Raw genomic sequence first — 15,156 nt, 5'->3', positions numbered from 1 at the left:
CCATGTCCTCAGTCAGCTCCAGCTACGCCATGTCTCGCCTAATAACCTCTCCCTAAGACTTCTTAGGCCTACCTCTACCTCTCCTGCTACCTACCAAGGCTAACCGCTTGCACCTTCTAATTGGGGCTTCTAAACTTCTCCTCTTAACATGCCCGAACCATCTCAACCTCGCCTCCCACATCTTGGAATTTCCTTCAGAGAAATCAATCTGCCTAAAAGTTGATTTTACTGTACAGAATGAATTCATGGTTCAACAATCAGTACCCAAAGTTGCAGTATAATGCAATGATTTATTTATATTTCCAGCTGATGAGCCTTATGCACACCATTTGACAACATTTGGGCTGAACATATTTTAAGTAACATACAGTAGGTTAAAGACTAGAGGAGTTCCAGCTAGCATCTACAGCCTGGATAATCTTTTCGTGTAGTTTTGCTCCAGCGCAAGCAATTATACCTCGATCAAGTCCTTCTAAGTATACGCCTTTGGAGAAGTCTAGTGGCTGCCCTCCTGCATCTGTCACCACACCACCAGCTTCTTCAATGATAAGAACACCAGCTGCATGATCCCATATTTTTTCCTTGTAACCAGCGCTCGCAAATTTCATGAATATCTCAGCATCTCCTCGAGCTATGGCTGCATACTTCACCATGCTATATACACGTAATGGCTGGTTCCTGCATAAGAGACATCTGAATGCATGAACGTAGTACTTAAAGATGCAGAGTATATATTAACTTTTATTGGTGCGCCTTTTTTTAACTAAAGTCCATACTTTAATTACGCTTTGCGCTTAATGCCTCGATAGACCTAGAACGCTTTTTAACGCTTTTCGCCTTTGACAAAACTATTTTTGCATTGTCTTTAAGTCAAGGAGATTAGCTTTGGAATACAAGAGAGAATTCGGAGAGATACTTACCTAAGTCCAACACTATGGGCCAGTCCTGCTGTGAATGAATGGCTTGAATTTGCCTTCTCAACGGGTTCACAAAAGGTAGCCAATGCTGGATTATCTATGGAGGAGACTTTGATTTGCTTTGCAGAGTTTGGCCACACAAAGTTCTTTTCTCCATACAGTAATGGTTGCATCCAAGCCTTGCCGCCACCTTTCCTTGCATAAAGTACAGAACCTTTATCCCCAGATACAGATGTTTGGGAGGTCAACCTAGATAAGATTCTCCGATAACCATTTTGATAACCAAGCCATTCCTTCTTCATAGGGTAATTTGGACACCCGAGAACCCCAAGCACAGGTTCTCCATCTTCTATCAATGCCAAAGCAATGGCATATTGATCTCCACGTACAAAACCCAATGTGCCATCAACAGGATCCAGTACCCAAAACTTGCTACCTCTGGCGCCGGCCAAGTTGCACCGGCTTATGGCCGCAAGAACAGCTTTAGCATCAAGATCAGTACCAGGACCTTTCAGTCCAAAACGGGGTGCATCTGCTAGACATTCATTCACGGTTCTTACTACTGCTTCTAACAGGCCAACTGCGCTAGCCTTGGAAAGAACTTCCACATCTTCTTCAGCTACGATAGAGACATTCTCACTGCCAAAAGCCTCGGACAGAACCCAGCTGACAATTGCTTGGACACTCCAATCTAACAACATCAAGATTAGCTGATTTTAGCATTTTGAGTACAAAAAGAAGATGTTGCAGTTTTGATGAAGAAGACGGCTAATGCACCATCATCTTGGAAATGCACTCTTGAAGTGTTTCAAAAAGCTTATGACAGAAAACCAGAGCGTGCAATCAGCAACTGAAGCCTAATCTTTTTAAGTTTGAATATATTTCAACTTACCACATTGGACTACATTGCAGCTTATATTACATGGATCCTTAATTTGTTTTGATGTACCAGTCATATGCAGAAAACAGCAAAAAAAAGAAAGAAGGAATATGATCATATACATTTATTCATGGATTTAATAACAAAATGATAATCGATGAGTATAGCACAAAATTTTTCTTGTTTCTCTTTGGCTCTTGCTGTTACCTGTTGACATACATATTTGGATGAAGCAGCCACTCACCACAGAGAGAAAGTCATCAATGAACTTGCGAAGCAAAGTTACTATCTTTAGCTCGATGACTGTTTTATGCTTTATTAAAAGTATACAAGTTGTAGAACATAGATTGAAACATATTACTTAATGCAGTATGTTGTCTTGATACATTTCAAGCTCTAAACCAATATACTTGAAGATTAGAATGAGTTCGTACGCTTTGCAGCTTTGGCTGGACTCCAAGCAAACAGACCATTTGGCTTGCTCTAACTTTCAGACAACTTCCATAGCAGTATAGAAAACCAAAAAAAGTATGTTCCATTTCACCAGGAGAAAATACTGTTTGGCTAGATCTCCAAATAATAATAAATACAATTCAATAGCAGTTCAACTATGATCCTGAGCTGAGTTAAAAACAGTCACTAAATCGATGCGTCTCTTACCGTTACCATCAATTGAGAAAAAGATACCGGAAAGTCATTTCTTTTTACCATAATACATATGTAGCAATAGTTTTTCATGAAACAGACCATCAACCTGTAACCATGCCAAAGTAATCCTCAAGAATTTGCATAATTTTACGGCTAATTCGACACTAAAAATCATACCCCTATGCTCTATTGATGAGTATTTTCTCCCTGTTTCAAATGAACCAAAATACTGTTATCCTCTTTAAAGCACTGTATCGAAAAGGTTCCACCTTTTAGCCATAATTAAGATGCTAAATGCTACTATTATCATACTTAAAATTCATTTTCAACTATCTATCAAAGAATCCAAATCAACAGCACCCAAAATGATTACTTAAAAGACACAATCTTTTCCCTTTTACCAAATTCATCTCTACAACTCAATTCCCTAGTACAATCCTAGAATTCTCCAAAGCCCATTTCAAATAAATAAAATAAAAACGTAACAGCACAAGATAAAGGGATAAGACATGCCTAATTACAAGTGAGCAAAAGCATAAGAATGGAAAAAGAATTACCAGCAATTGTGACAGGGGAATTATCTTCCTTAGAATGGACTTGTTCAAAGGATTTAGAAAGCAAATTATCTTGAACTCTCTGACAAAGCAAGCAAGCCATATGTACAGCTCTTACTGCAATTTCCAGTTCTTTACAATACCCATCTGGAATATCAATTGAGCTAACTTCAAATTTACAATCTTCATCCATTTCAGATAGAAAACTGGTTTTACTACACTGAGCAAGAGATAGTTTGTCCTTGAAACCCAAGTGGGAATTTTTCTTGGAAGAGAAAGAGAGAGTTCCTAGTATTTGGGTTTTGGGAAAAACATCATTAAATTTCCTAGAATGGAACAAAGTATGTGGGACTTTGATTGGAAAGCTAGTAGTAGTACAAGTAAAAGACATAATTGTTGGGATTTTTATAGATCAAGAAAGTAACACGCAGCCACTGTCTCATTCGCTAGGCGCAGAGCATATATGTGGTGAATTTTTTGGTTTCAATGATTAGTCTTGAACAACAATGACTTTTTTAGCGGACTCAAATTGCTTATATATAATCATTATATATAGTCATAGACTCCTGAGGCGTTTGAGATCACATCCCCCAACCAAACAAAGTTTTAGAAAGACATTTATGAGAATATCTTTAGAATTAAATTTAATAATATTTCCTTTTGAACAAGGAATTTATTATTTTTATATGTCCTTTTCTGCTCCTTCCCCATCCCATTTTTCGAAAAATTTTATTTGGTGCCTCACACAAATGAAATTAGGTATGTGAAATCTCTTTTTTATTTTACAATAAATTTGTTCGCGCTTCCCGTGGTTAAATTAATGATATGTTCCTTTTATAAATACATGGATATTAATTTTAAGGCTATTAAAACAGTGCGTTATTACATAAATCATTTTTATCTAATAAATCGTTACAAAAATTATCATTATTGGTCACAGTTAGAGACACTTAAACGTAATACTACCATCTCAATTATGTTATTAAGATTTCTAGTAAATATTTTTAAAAGTTACTACTTTCACGATTTTATATATTTCATAAAAGGAAGAAAATAAAAAAGTTTTTCATTTAATCATATTCTTATTACTTTCTTGATATTTGTAAAATTCCTTGTTGGTTTTTATCTCTTTGTCTGCCCTTCCTTTCCTTATAATTTTTAGTATCTTTTTCATTTTGATAAAATTCTGTTATACTCGTATCTATAAACGTGTGTTGCACGTTAATAATGGCACATGATGGTTTAAATATTTATTTATATGAATGAACAATAAAATTTAATTAATGAGAGAAACTTTATATATATAATACTACAACAATCATCTAAATGCAGAAAAATATTACTATACATTAGCATAATACGTGAATTCAAAATAAAAGGACATCAACAGAACTTACACAAATGATCAATTTTAGTCATGTTAAGTAGATAATTATGTATTGTAGTTTAAAGGTATCTAATGTAATAGTATCTTACTGTCACGACCCTAAACCCAAATCCGGTCGTGATGGCGCCTCTCGTGAAGACAAGGCCAGCCGACACACTTCTAATTCACTTTAAGCAATTAAATAAATAAATACTAAGTCTTTAATAGAATTAAAATCCTAAAATAACAGTGTAAGTTGCGGAACTAAAAACCAACACAGCCCGATATCGGGGTGTCACCAGTCATGAACATCTAAAACAATACTACAAGTCTGAAAGTCTACTCCACTGCTACATAACTGAATCAAAAAGGGAATAAAATAGAGGGAGAATGCACTGGGCTGTGAATCGCCAAGCAGCTACCTAGTAAATCTCAGAAGATCTGCTGGAAACTATCAACCCTCAGTAGCAGGACCTGTAGCGCCCGAATCTGCACAAAGGGGCGCAAGGAGTAAAGTGAGTACTCCAACTCAGTGAGTAATAACAATAAATGAAGACTGAGCGATATAAAATCACGTTAAACACAACATTAAGCTATAAGAGGCAGAACAAAATCAATAAACATAATTAAATAGTGAAATCTCATGATACACCCTTTAAGCAGTCAAACAATATATAGAAAAGACAACTAGAAATGATAAACACATAAGAACCGCCCCTCGGGCAAAGTAACAACAGAACAATACCAGCCCCTCGGGCTATATCTCATATCTCAATGGGTACCCACGCTCACTAGGGATGTACAGACTCCGGGAGAGGCCCCTTACGGCCCAAGCGCAATATCAAGCCATCTCGTGGCATCATAAACAGGCTCTCGACTTCATATCAATCATAAGCCACCTCGTGGCGTACAATCTCAGGCCTTCGGCCTCATTATCATAATCAGTATATCACTGCTGCGGCGTGCAGCCTGACCCAAAAGTATCCTCACAACACAGGCCCTCGGCCTTACTCAGTCAGAATCTCATAAGCCCCTCGGGCAATAGTAAAATATGAAGCTCAGCTCAAAATATCTTTTAAAATATCATTTAAGGTGTTTACAGAATAACTTAGCTGAGTTTTTGAACCCAGTAAAATATGGCATGACTGAGCACAAATGTGAAATCAAATAGTGAGGAAAAATATCCGTAAAAATTCTCTAAGGGTTCAAACAGTTGACACGAAACCCAAATATGACATTTAGCTCAAAAAATAATAATATCAAACAATTAGCTATCAAATACGCAGTGAAACAGTCATTCGGGATGGACTAAGTCACAATCCCCAATGGTGCACGACCCCACGCTCATCATCTAGCGTGTGTCTCACCTCAACACAACCGAACATTGTGTAATCCGAGGTTTCATACTCTCAGGACAACATTTAAAATCATTACTCACCTAAATCCGGCCCGAAATCTAGCTCGCAATGCCTTTGCCCCTTGAATCGGTCTCCGGATGCTCCAAATCTACCAAAATCAGAACGTAACCATTAAATTATGCCAAAGGGACGAAGCCCACTCGAAAATAATCGAAAAACATCACAAATCCCGAAATTACCAAAACCCGACCCCGGGCCCACATCTCGAAATTCGATAAAATTAACATCATTAGATTCCTTATCTCCCCACGAGTTCATACATATAAAAAGTTCCAAAATCCGATCACAAATGGTCTTCCAAAACCTCGATCAAAGGCCTAGGCTTCTAAGACGTAGTTTCTCTAATTTTACCTTTAATTACAGCTCTAATCCGTGCATTAACACCATAGAATCGAGTTTTTAGGTCCGAAATTCTTACCTCAATGAGTTCCCCTTGAATTCTCTCTTCAAAATCGCCCAAAGCTCTCAAATTCGTGTTTAAAAGTGAAGAAACCCTCTGAAAATCGCGAAGGAGGAAATATAACTATTCTGACCCACGCTTTACGCACCTGCGGTCCAGAAGTCGCACCTGCGAGACCGCTTCTGCGGTCCCCATGGCCGCACCTGCGGATTCCACTTAACGGGCCAAAATCACATCTGCGATATGCTGCCCGCACCTGCGCTACCGCAGGTGCGCTTCCCCTACCGCTTCTGCGGTTCCAGCTGGTCAGGCCCTTGGCCGCATCTGCGACCACAATTTCGCTTCTGCAAGACCACACCTGCGGTCCCCTAGCCGCAGGTGCGGTTATGACAGCAATGGGAAACTTCAGCTGCCACAACCAACTTCCAAACTTCCCGTCAACCATCCGAAATCACCCCGAGGCCCCCAGGACCTCAACCAAAAGCACAAACATATCCCATAACCTTATTCAAACTTATACCAATCTCTAAAACACCTCAAACAACATCAAAACCACCAAAACACATTGAATTCAAGCCTAAGGTTCTAAAATCTTCCGCATTCCGCTTTTGATCAAAAAGTACACCAAACCACGTCCGAATGACCTGAAATTTTGCACACACATCAAAAATGACATAACAAAGCTACTGCAACTTCCGGAATTCCATTCCGACCCCTATATCAAAATCTCGCCTATCAACCGGAAAATGCCAAAAACTCAATTTCGCCAATTCAAGCCAAATTCTACTCCGGACCTCCAAATCACATTCCGATCACACTCCTAAGTCCCAAATCATCTCCCGAAGCTATCCGAACCATCGGAACTCACATTCGAGCCCTCTAACATATAAGTCAACATCTGATTGACTTTTCCAACTTATGCCTTCTTAAAAGAGACTTAGTGTCTCAAACCTTCTCAAAACCTTTTTCCGAACCCGAACCAACCAACCCGATCATATATAAAATCGATAATTAAAGCAAATAGAAGCAGAAATGGGGGAAACAGAGCGGAAACTCATGAGACGACCGGCAGGATTGTCACATCCTCCCCCTCTTAAACAAACGTTCATCCTCGAACGAGTTAAGAAACATACCTGAAGCCTCGAATAGGTGAGGATATCTGCTCCGCATCTCCCGCTCGGTCTCCCAGGTAGCCTCCTCCACGGGCCGACCTCTCCACTGCACTTTCACTGAAGCTATATCTTTTGATCTCAACTTTCGAACCTGACGCTCCAAAAAAGCTGCTGGCTCCACATCATAAGTCAGATCACCCTCCAACTGAACCGTGCTGAAATCCAGAACATGAGACGGATCCCTAATATACTTCCAGAGCATAGAAACATGAAATACTGGGTGCACACTCGACAAGCTGGGTGGCAAAGCAAGCTCATAAGCCACCTCCCCAATCCTCCGAAGTACCTCAAAAGGCCCAATGAACCGCGGACTCAATTTACCCTTCTTTCCAAATCTCATAACACCCTTCATGGGTGAAATCTTCAACAGGACCTTCTCACCAACCATGTAGGACACATCCCGAACCTTCCGGTCCGCATAGCTCTTTTGCCTCGACTGCGCTGTACGAAGCCTCTCCTGAATCACTTTCACCTTGTCTAAAGCATCCTGTACCAAATCTGTACCCAATAGCCTGGCCTCGCCCGGCTCAAACCAACCAACTAGAGATCTACACCGCCTTCCATACAAAGACTCATATGGAGCCATCTGAATACTCGACTGGTAACTGTTGTTATAGGCAAACTCTGCGAGTGGTAGAAACTGATCCCATGACTTGCCAAAATCAATGACACAAGCGCGTAACATATCCTCCAGTATCTGAATAGTGCGCTCGGACTGCCCGTCCGTCTGAGGGTGAAAAGCTGTGCTCAACTCAACCTGAGTACCCAACTCTCGCTGTACAGACCTCCAAAACTGTAAAGTAAACTGAGTGCCCCGATCTGAAATGATGGAAACTGGGACACCATGCAAACGAACAATCTCCCGGATATATATCTCTGCCAATCGCTTGAAGAGTAAGTGGTACAAATAGGAATGATGTGCACAGACTTGGTCAGCCGATCCACAATCACCCAAATAGCATCGAACTTTTCCAAAGTCCGTGGGAGCCCAACTACAAAATCCATGGTGATCCGCTCCCACTTCCACTCAGGAATATCCATCCGCTGAAGCAAGCCACCCGGTCTCTGATGCTCATATTTCACCTGCTGACAGTTGAGACACCGAGCTACAAATCCCACAATGTCTTTCTTCATTTTCTCCACCAGTAATGCTGTCTCAGATCCTGATACATCTTCGCGGCACCCGGATGAATGGAATACCGCGAGCTATGGGCCTCCTCCAGAATCAACTCCCGAAGCCCATCCACATTGGGCACACAAATCCGGCCCTGCATCCTCAACACCCCATCATCTCCGATAGTCACATCTCTGGCATCATCATGCTGAACTCTGTCCTTAAGGACAAGCAAATGAGGATCATCATATTGGCGCTCTCTGATGCGCTCATATAAGGAAGACTAAGAAATCACACAAGCCAATACCCTGCTGGGCTCCGAAATGTCCAACCTCACGAACCGATTGGCCAAAGCCTGAACATCAACTGCAAGAGGTCTCTCCCCAACTGGAATATACGCCAAACTCCCCATACTCACCGCCTTTCGGCTCAAAGCATCGGCAACCACATTGGCCTTCCCCGGGTGATACAAGATAGTAATGTCATAATCCTTAAGCAACTCCAACCACCTCCGCTGCCTCAGATTGAGATCCTTCTGCTTGAACAAGTGCTGGAGGCTACGATGATCGGTATACATCTCACAAGATACACCATACAAATAATGCCTCCAAATCTTCCACGCGTGAACAATGGCAGCCAACTCCAAATCATGAAAAGGGTAGTTCTTCTCATGAGGCTTCAACTGACGAGAAGCATAAGCAATAACTCTACCCTCCTGCATTAGAACACACCCAATACCAACTCTCGAAGCATCACAATACACGGTATAAAAACCCGAAGCTGATGGCAATACTAACACTGGAGCTGTGGTCAAGGCAGTCTTGAGCTTCTGAAAGCTCTCCTCACACTCATCAGACCACTGAAATGAAACACCCTTCTGAGTCAACTTGGTCAAGGGCGATGCAATAGACGAAAATCCCTAAACAAACCGGCGATAATAACCCGCCAAACCAAGAAAGCTGCGAATCTCTGTAGCTGAGGACGGTCTGGGCCAACTCTGAACCGCCTCTATCTTCTTCGGGTCCACCTGAATACCCTCACTGGACACCACGTGCCCCAAGAAAGCCACTGAACTGATCCAGAACTCACATTTGGAGAACTTTGCATAAAGCTTCTCCTCTCTCAATCTCTGCAATACCACTCTCAAATGCTCCGTGTGCTCCTCCTGACTACGCGAGTACACCAGAATATCATCAATGAAGACTATGACAAATGAGTCGAGATACAGCCGGAACACACTGTTCATCAAATGCATGAACGCTGTTGGGGCATTGGTTAGCCCGAAAGACATCACCAAGAACTCATAATGACCATATCGGGTCCTGAAAGCTGTCTTAAGTATATTTGAGTCCCTGATCTTCAACTGGTGATAACCCGAACGAAGATCAATCTTGGAGAACACTCTCGCTCCCTGAAGCTGGTCGAACAAATCATCGATACGAGGCAAGGGATACTTGTTCTTAATTGTTAACTTGTTTAACTGTCGGTAATCAATGCACATTCTCATCGTGCCATCCTTCTTCTTCACAAAGAGAATCGGCGCACCCCACGATGACACACTAGGACGAATGAACCCCTTATCCAGGAGTTCCTGAAGCTGCTCCTTTAACTCCTTCAACTTCGCTGGTGCCATACGATACGGTGGAACAGAAATGGGCTGAGTGCCCGGCACCAGGTCAATACCAAAATCTATATCCCTGTCCGGTGGCATGCCCGGCAGGTTTGCAGGAAATACATCAGGAAAATCCCTCACAACTGGAACAGAATCGATACTGGGAGTCTCTGCACCGACATCCCTCACAAAGGCTAGATATGAAAGACAACCTTTCCCAACCATACGCTGGGCCTTCAAGAAAGAAATCACCCTGCTGGGGACATAATCGGTCGAACCTCGCCACTCAATCCGTGGCATACCAGGCATAGCCAAAGTCACCATCTTGGCATGACAGTCCAGAATAGCCCGGCACGGAGATAACCAGTCCATGCCTAAAATAACATCGAAATCTACCATACATAATAATGACAGATCCACTCGGGTCTCTAGACCCGCAATAGTCACAACACACGACCGGTACACACGGTCTACCACAACTGTATCACCCACCGGCATAGAGACATGAACGGAAGAGACAAGGGACTCGCAGGGCATATCCAGATAATGGGCAAAATAAGACGACACATAAGAGAAAATAGAACCAGTGTAAAATAACACAGAAGCATCCCTACGGCAGATTGAAATAATACCTGTAACCACCGCATCTGAAGCAATCGCATCAGGCCTAGCTAGAAGTGCATAAAAGCGGGCCCGACCACCACCGGATCGACCTCCCCCTCTGGGACGACCCCTAGGTGACTGTCTTCCACCCCTAGCTGGCTGGGTGGGAGGTGAAGTGGCTGGGTATGAGGCTGATGACTGACCCCTCTGCTGAGATGAACCCCCAAGACGACGAGGACACTGCCTCCACATGTGACCCATCTCTCCACACTCGTAGCAACTCCCGGGTGCTGGAGACGGGGACTGATGGGAACCCCTAACACCGAAATGACTAGCAGACGCACCTGGCGTAGAAGAATCCTGAACTGATGGAGCACGGGACGAACCCTGGGCTGGAAGTGCACTGAGTGAGGAATGACCCTACTGAGAACCGTGACAACCATGGCCTGATGATGCCCCACGATAACCTAGGCGAGCTGACTGAGCATGCCTGAACTGACGGCCTCTGCCGTGCTGAAACTGGCCCCTCGAAGGAGCACCCCCATAACTACCATGACCATGAGGCCTCTTGGCCTTCCTCTCCTCGCGCTCCTGGAGACGAACTGACTCAATCTCACGAGCAACATCCACAACTTCCTCAAACGTAGCACCTGACACTCTCTCTCTAGTCCTGCAAACTCGAAGCTGGTAAGTGAGGCCATCAACAAACCTCCTGATCCTCTCTCTCTCCGTAGCAACCAGCCAAATAGCATGTCGAGCTAACTCTGAGAACCTCATCTCGTACTGAGTAACAGTCATATCTCCCTGTCTCAACTGCTCGAACTGCCTATGCAGCTCCTCCCTACGGGACTGTGGAACATACTTCTCCAAATATAGAGCGGAGAACTGCTGCCAAGTCAGAGGTGCCGAACCAACAGGCCTACGCCTCTCATATGCCTCCCACCAAGTGAAGGCAGCTCCGGTAAACTGAAAGGTCGTGAATGCAACCCCGCTGGTCTCCAGAATACCCGCGGTGCAAAGAATCCTCTGACATCTGTCTAAGAAGCCCTGGGCATCCTCGCCCTCAGCACCGCTGAAAGTAGGAGGCTGGAGTCTGCCAAACCTCTCCAATCTACGCTGCTCATCCTCTAGCATAACTGGAGCTACGTAACCCTGAGCAGCTGCCACCGGCTGGGCTAGTGGTGCCTCCGGTGTCTGCACTCCTTGAACCACCGGATTCGGGTGTGCGGGCGGCGGGAGTTTGAGAGCCTCCCCCTGCCTGAGAAGTGGCTGCGGCAGTAGAAACCGCGACCGCCTGAGCAAGGCTAGTACATACTGTCAATATCTGGGCCAAAGTCTCCTGAAGATCCGGAATCACAATGGGCACAGTTGGTGCCTGAACTGGTGCTGCTGGAGCGTCCACAACTAGGACCTGACCCTGAACTGGGGCGGCTGGTGGATCTGCAGGTGCTGTCCCAGCTGCTGTGGGGGCTGCACCTCTGCCTCTACCATGGCCTAGACCACGTCCTCGGCCTCTAGTGGCTCCAGCTGGTGGTACTGGTGGTCGTCCATCCTGACCGGTAGCGCGTGTCCTCACCATCTGTGAGAGAATAGAATAACAGAAGTTTAGTTCTCGGATCAACAAATTCGCACGACAAGAATATCAAGAATATGGAATTTTCCTAAAGGTTTTGCAGCCTCCCGAGGATAAATACAGACATCTTCGTACTGATCCATGAGACTCTACTAAACCTGCTCATGACTCGTGAGACCTATGTAACCTAGGCTCTGATACCAACTTGTCACGACCCTAAACCCAAACCCGATCGTGATAGCGCCTCTCGTGAAGACAAGGCCAGCCGACACACTTCCAATTCACTTTAAGCAATTAAATGAATAAATACTAAGTCTTTAACGGAAATAAAATCCCAAAATAACAGTATAAATTGCGGAATTAAAAACAAACACAGCCCGATATCGGGGTATCACCAGTCATGAGCATCTAAAACAATACTACAAGTGTGAAAGTCTACTCCACTACTACATAACTGAATCAAAAAGGGAATAAAATAGAGGGAGAATGCACTGGGCTGTGAATCGCCAAGCAGCTACCTAGTAAATCTCCGAAGATCTGCTGGAAACTATCAATCCTCAGTAGTAGGACCTGTAGCGCCCGAATCTGCACAAAGGGGTGCAGGGAGTAAAGTGAGTACTCCAACTCAGTGATTAATAATAATAAATGAAGACTGAGCGATATAAAATCACGTTAAACACAACATTAAGCTATAAGAGGCAGAACAGAATCAATAAACATAATTAAATAGTGAAATCTCATGAAACACCCTTTAAGCAGTCAAACAATATATAGAAAAGACAACTAGAAATGATAAACACATAAGAACCGCCCCTCGGGCAAAGTAACAACAGAACAATACCAGCCCCTCGGGCTATATCTCATATCTCAATGGGTACCCGCGCTCACTGGGGGTGTACAGACTCCGGGAGGGGCCCCTTACGGCCCAAGTGCAATATCAAGCCATCTCGTGGCATCATAAACAGGCTCTCGGCCTCATATCAATCACAAGCCACGTCATGGCGTACAATCTCAGGCCCTTGGCCTCATTATCATAATCAGTATATCACTGCTGCGGCGTGCAGCCTGACCCAAAAGTATCCTCACAACACAGGCCCTCGGCCTTACTCAGTCAGAATCTCATAAGCCCCTCGGGCAACAGTAAAATATGAAGCTCAGCTCAAAACATCTTTTAAAATATCATTTAAGGTGTTTAAAATAGAATAACTTAGCTGAGTTTTTGAACCCAGTAAAATATGGCATGACTGAGCACAAATGTGAAATCAAATAGTGAGGAAAAATATCCGTAAAAATCCCCTAAGGGTTCAAACAGTTGACACGAAGCCCAAATATAGCATTTAGCTCAAAACATAATAATATCAAACAATTAGCTATCAAATACGCAGTGAAACAGTCATTCGGGATGGACTAAGTCACAATCCCCAACGGTGCACGACCCCACGCTCGTCATCTAGCGTGTGTCTCACCTCAACACAGCCGAATGTTGTGTAATCCGAGGTTTCATACCCTCAGGACAACATTTAAAATCATTACTCACCTAAATCCGGCCCGAAATCTAGCTCGCAATGCCTTTGCCCCTCGAATCGGTCTCTGGATGCTCCAAATCTACCAAAATCAGAACGTAACCATTAAATTATGCCAAAGGGACGAAGCCCACTCGAAAATAACCGAAAAACATCACAAATCCTGAAATAACCAAAACCCGACCCCCGGGCCCACGTCTCGGAATTCGATAAAATTGACATCATTAGATTCCTTATCTCCCCACGAGTTCATACATATAAAAAGTTCAAAAATCCGACCACAAATGGTCTTCCAAAACTTCGATCAAAGGCCTAGGCTTCTAAGCCCTAGTTTATCTAATTTTACCTTTAATTACAGCTCTAATCCGTGCATTAACACCATAGAATTGAGTTTTTAGGTCCAAAATTCTTACCTCAATGAGTTCCCCTTGATTTCTCTCTTCAAAATCCCCCAAAGCTCTCAAATTTGTGTTTAAAAGTGAAGAAACCCTCTGAAAATCGCGAAGGATGAAATATAACTATTCTGACCCAGGCTTTATGCACCTGCGGTCCAGAAGTCACACCTGCGAGACTGCTTCTGCGGTCCCCATGGCCGCACCTGCGGATTCCACTTAACGGGACAAAATCGCATCTGCGATATACTGCCCGCACCTGCGCTATCGCAGGTGCGCTTCCCCTACCACTTCTGCGGTTCCAGCTGGTCAGGCCCTCTGCCGCATCTGCGACCACATTTTCGCTTCTGCGAGACCGCACCTGCGGTCCCCTAGCCGCAGGTGCGGTTATGACAGCAATGGGAAACTTCAGCTGCCGCAACCAACTTCCAAACTTCCCGTCAACCATCCGAAATCACCCCGAGGCCCCCGGGACCTCAACCAAAAGCACAAACATATCCCATAACCTTATTCAAACTTATACCAATCTTCAAAACACCTCAAACAACATCAAAACCACCAAAACACATCGAATTCAAGCCTAAGGTTCTAAAATCTTCCGCGTTCCGCTTTTGATCAAAAAGTATACCAAACCATGTCCGAATGACCTGAAATTTCGCATACACATCCCAATTGACATAACGAAGCTACTCCAACTTTCGGAATTCCATTCCGACCCCTATATCAAAATATCGCCTATCAACCGGAAAACGCCAAAAACTCAATTTCGCCAATTCAAGCCTAATTCTACTCCGGACCTCCAAATCGCATTCCGATCACACTCCTAAGTCCCAAATCATCTCCCGAAGCTATCCGAACCATCGAAACTCACATACGAGCCCTCTAACACATAAGTTAACATCCGGTTGACTTTTCCAACTTAAGCCTTCTTAAAAGAGACTAAGTGTCTCAAACCTTCTCAAAACCTTTTTCCGAACCCGAACC

The 15,156-nt window shown here is 43.6% G+C and overlaps 1 protein-coding gene across 1 annotated transcript; it reads right to left on the bottom strand.

Annotated features, from left to right (window-relative positions):
- Positions 1–209: 209 nt before the first annotated feature.
- LOC109215977 (PAP-specific phosphatase HAL2-like) lies at positions 210–3,522 on the bottom strand. The gene is made up of 3 exons (XM_019380102.1): positions 3,003–3,522; positions 921–1,608; positions 210–678 (listed from the first exon to the last, which is right to left on the bottom strand). The coding sequence occupies exons 1-3, from the start codon at positions 3,388–3,390 to the stop codon at positions 375–377; spliced, it is 1,380 nt and encodes a 459-aa protein (XP_019235647.1). The 5' UTR covers positions 3,391–3,522; the 3' UTR covers positions 210–374.
- Positions 3,523–15,156: the final 11,634 nt, after the last annotated feature.

The sequence above is a fragment of the Nicotiana attenuata genome, unplaced genomic scaffold, assembly GCF_001879085.1.
Source record: "Nicotiana attenuata strain UT unplaced genomic scaffold, NIATTr2, whole genome shotgun sequence".
Taxonomy (NCBI): domain Eukaryota; kingdom Viridiplantae; phylum Streptophyta; class Magnoliopsida; order Solanales; family Solanaceae; genus Nicotiana; species Nicotiana attenuata.
The sequence above is the reverse complement of the archived record's forward strand: the minus strand, read 5'-3'. Positions and strand labels throughout refer to the sequence as shown.

Coding starts and splice junctions, on each gene's coding strand:
- LOC109215977 (XM_019380102.1), bottom strand. CDS start 3,390: ATGTCTTTTACTTGTACTACTACTAGCTTTCCAATCAAAGTCCCACAT. Junction 1,609..3,002: donor TTCCCCTGTCACAATTGCTG/GTAATTCTTTTT, acceptor TGATGTTGTTAG/ATTGGAGTGTCCAAGCAATT. Junction 679..920: donor GCCCATAGTGTTGGACTTAG/GTAAGTATCTCT, acceptor TCTCTTATGCAG/GAACCAGCCATTACGTGTAT.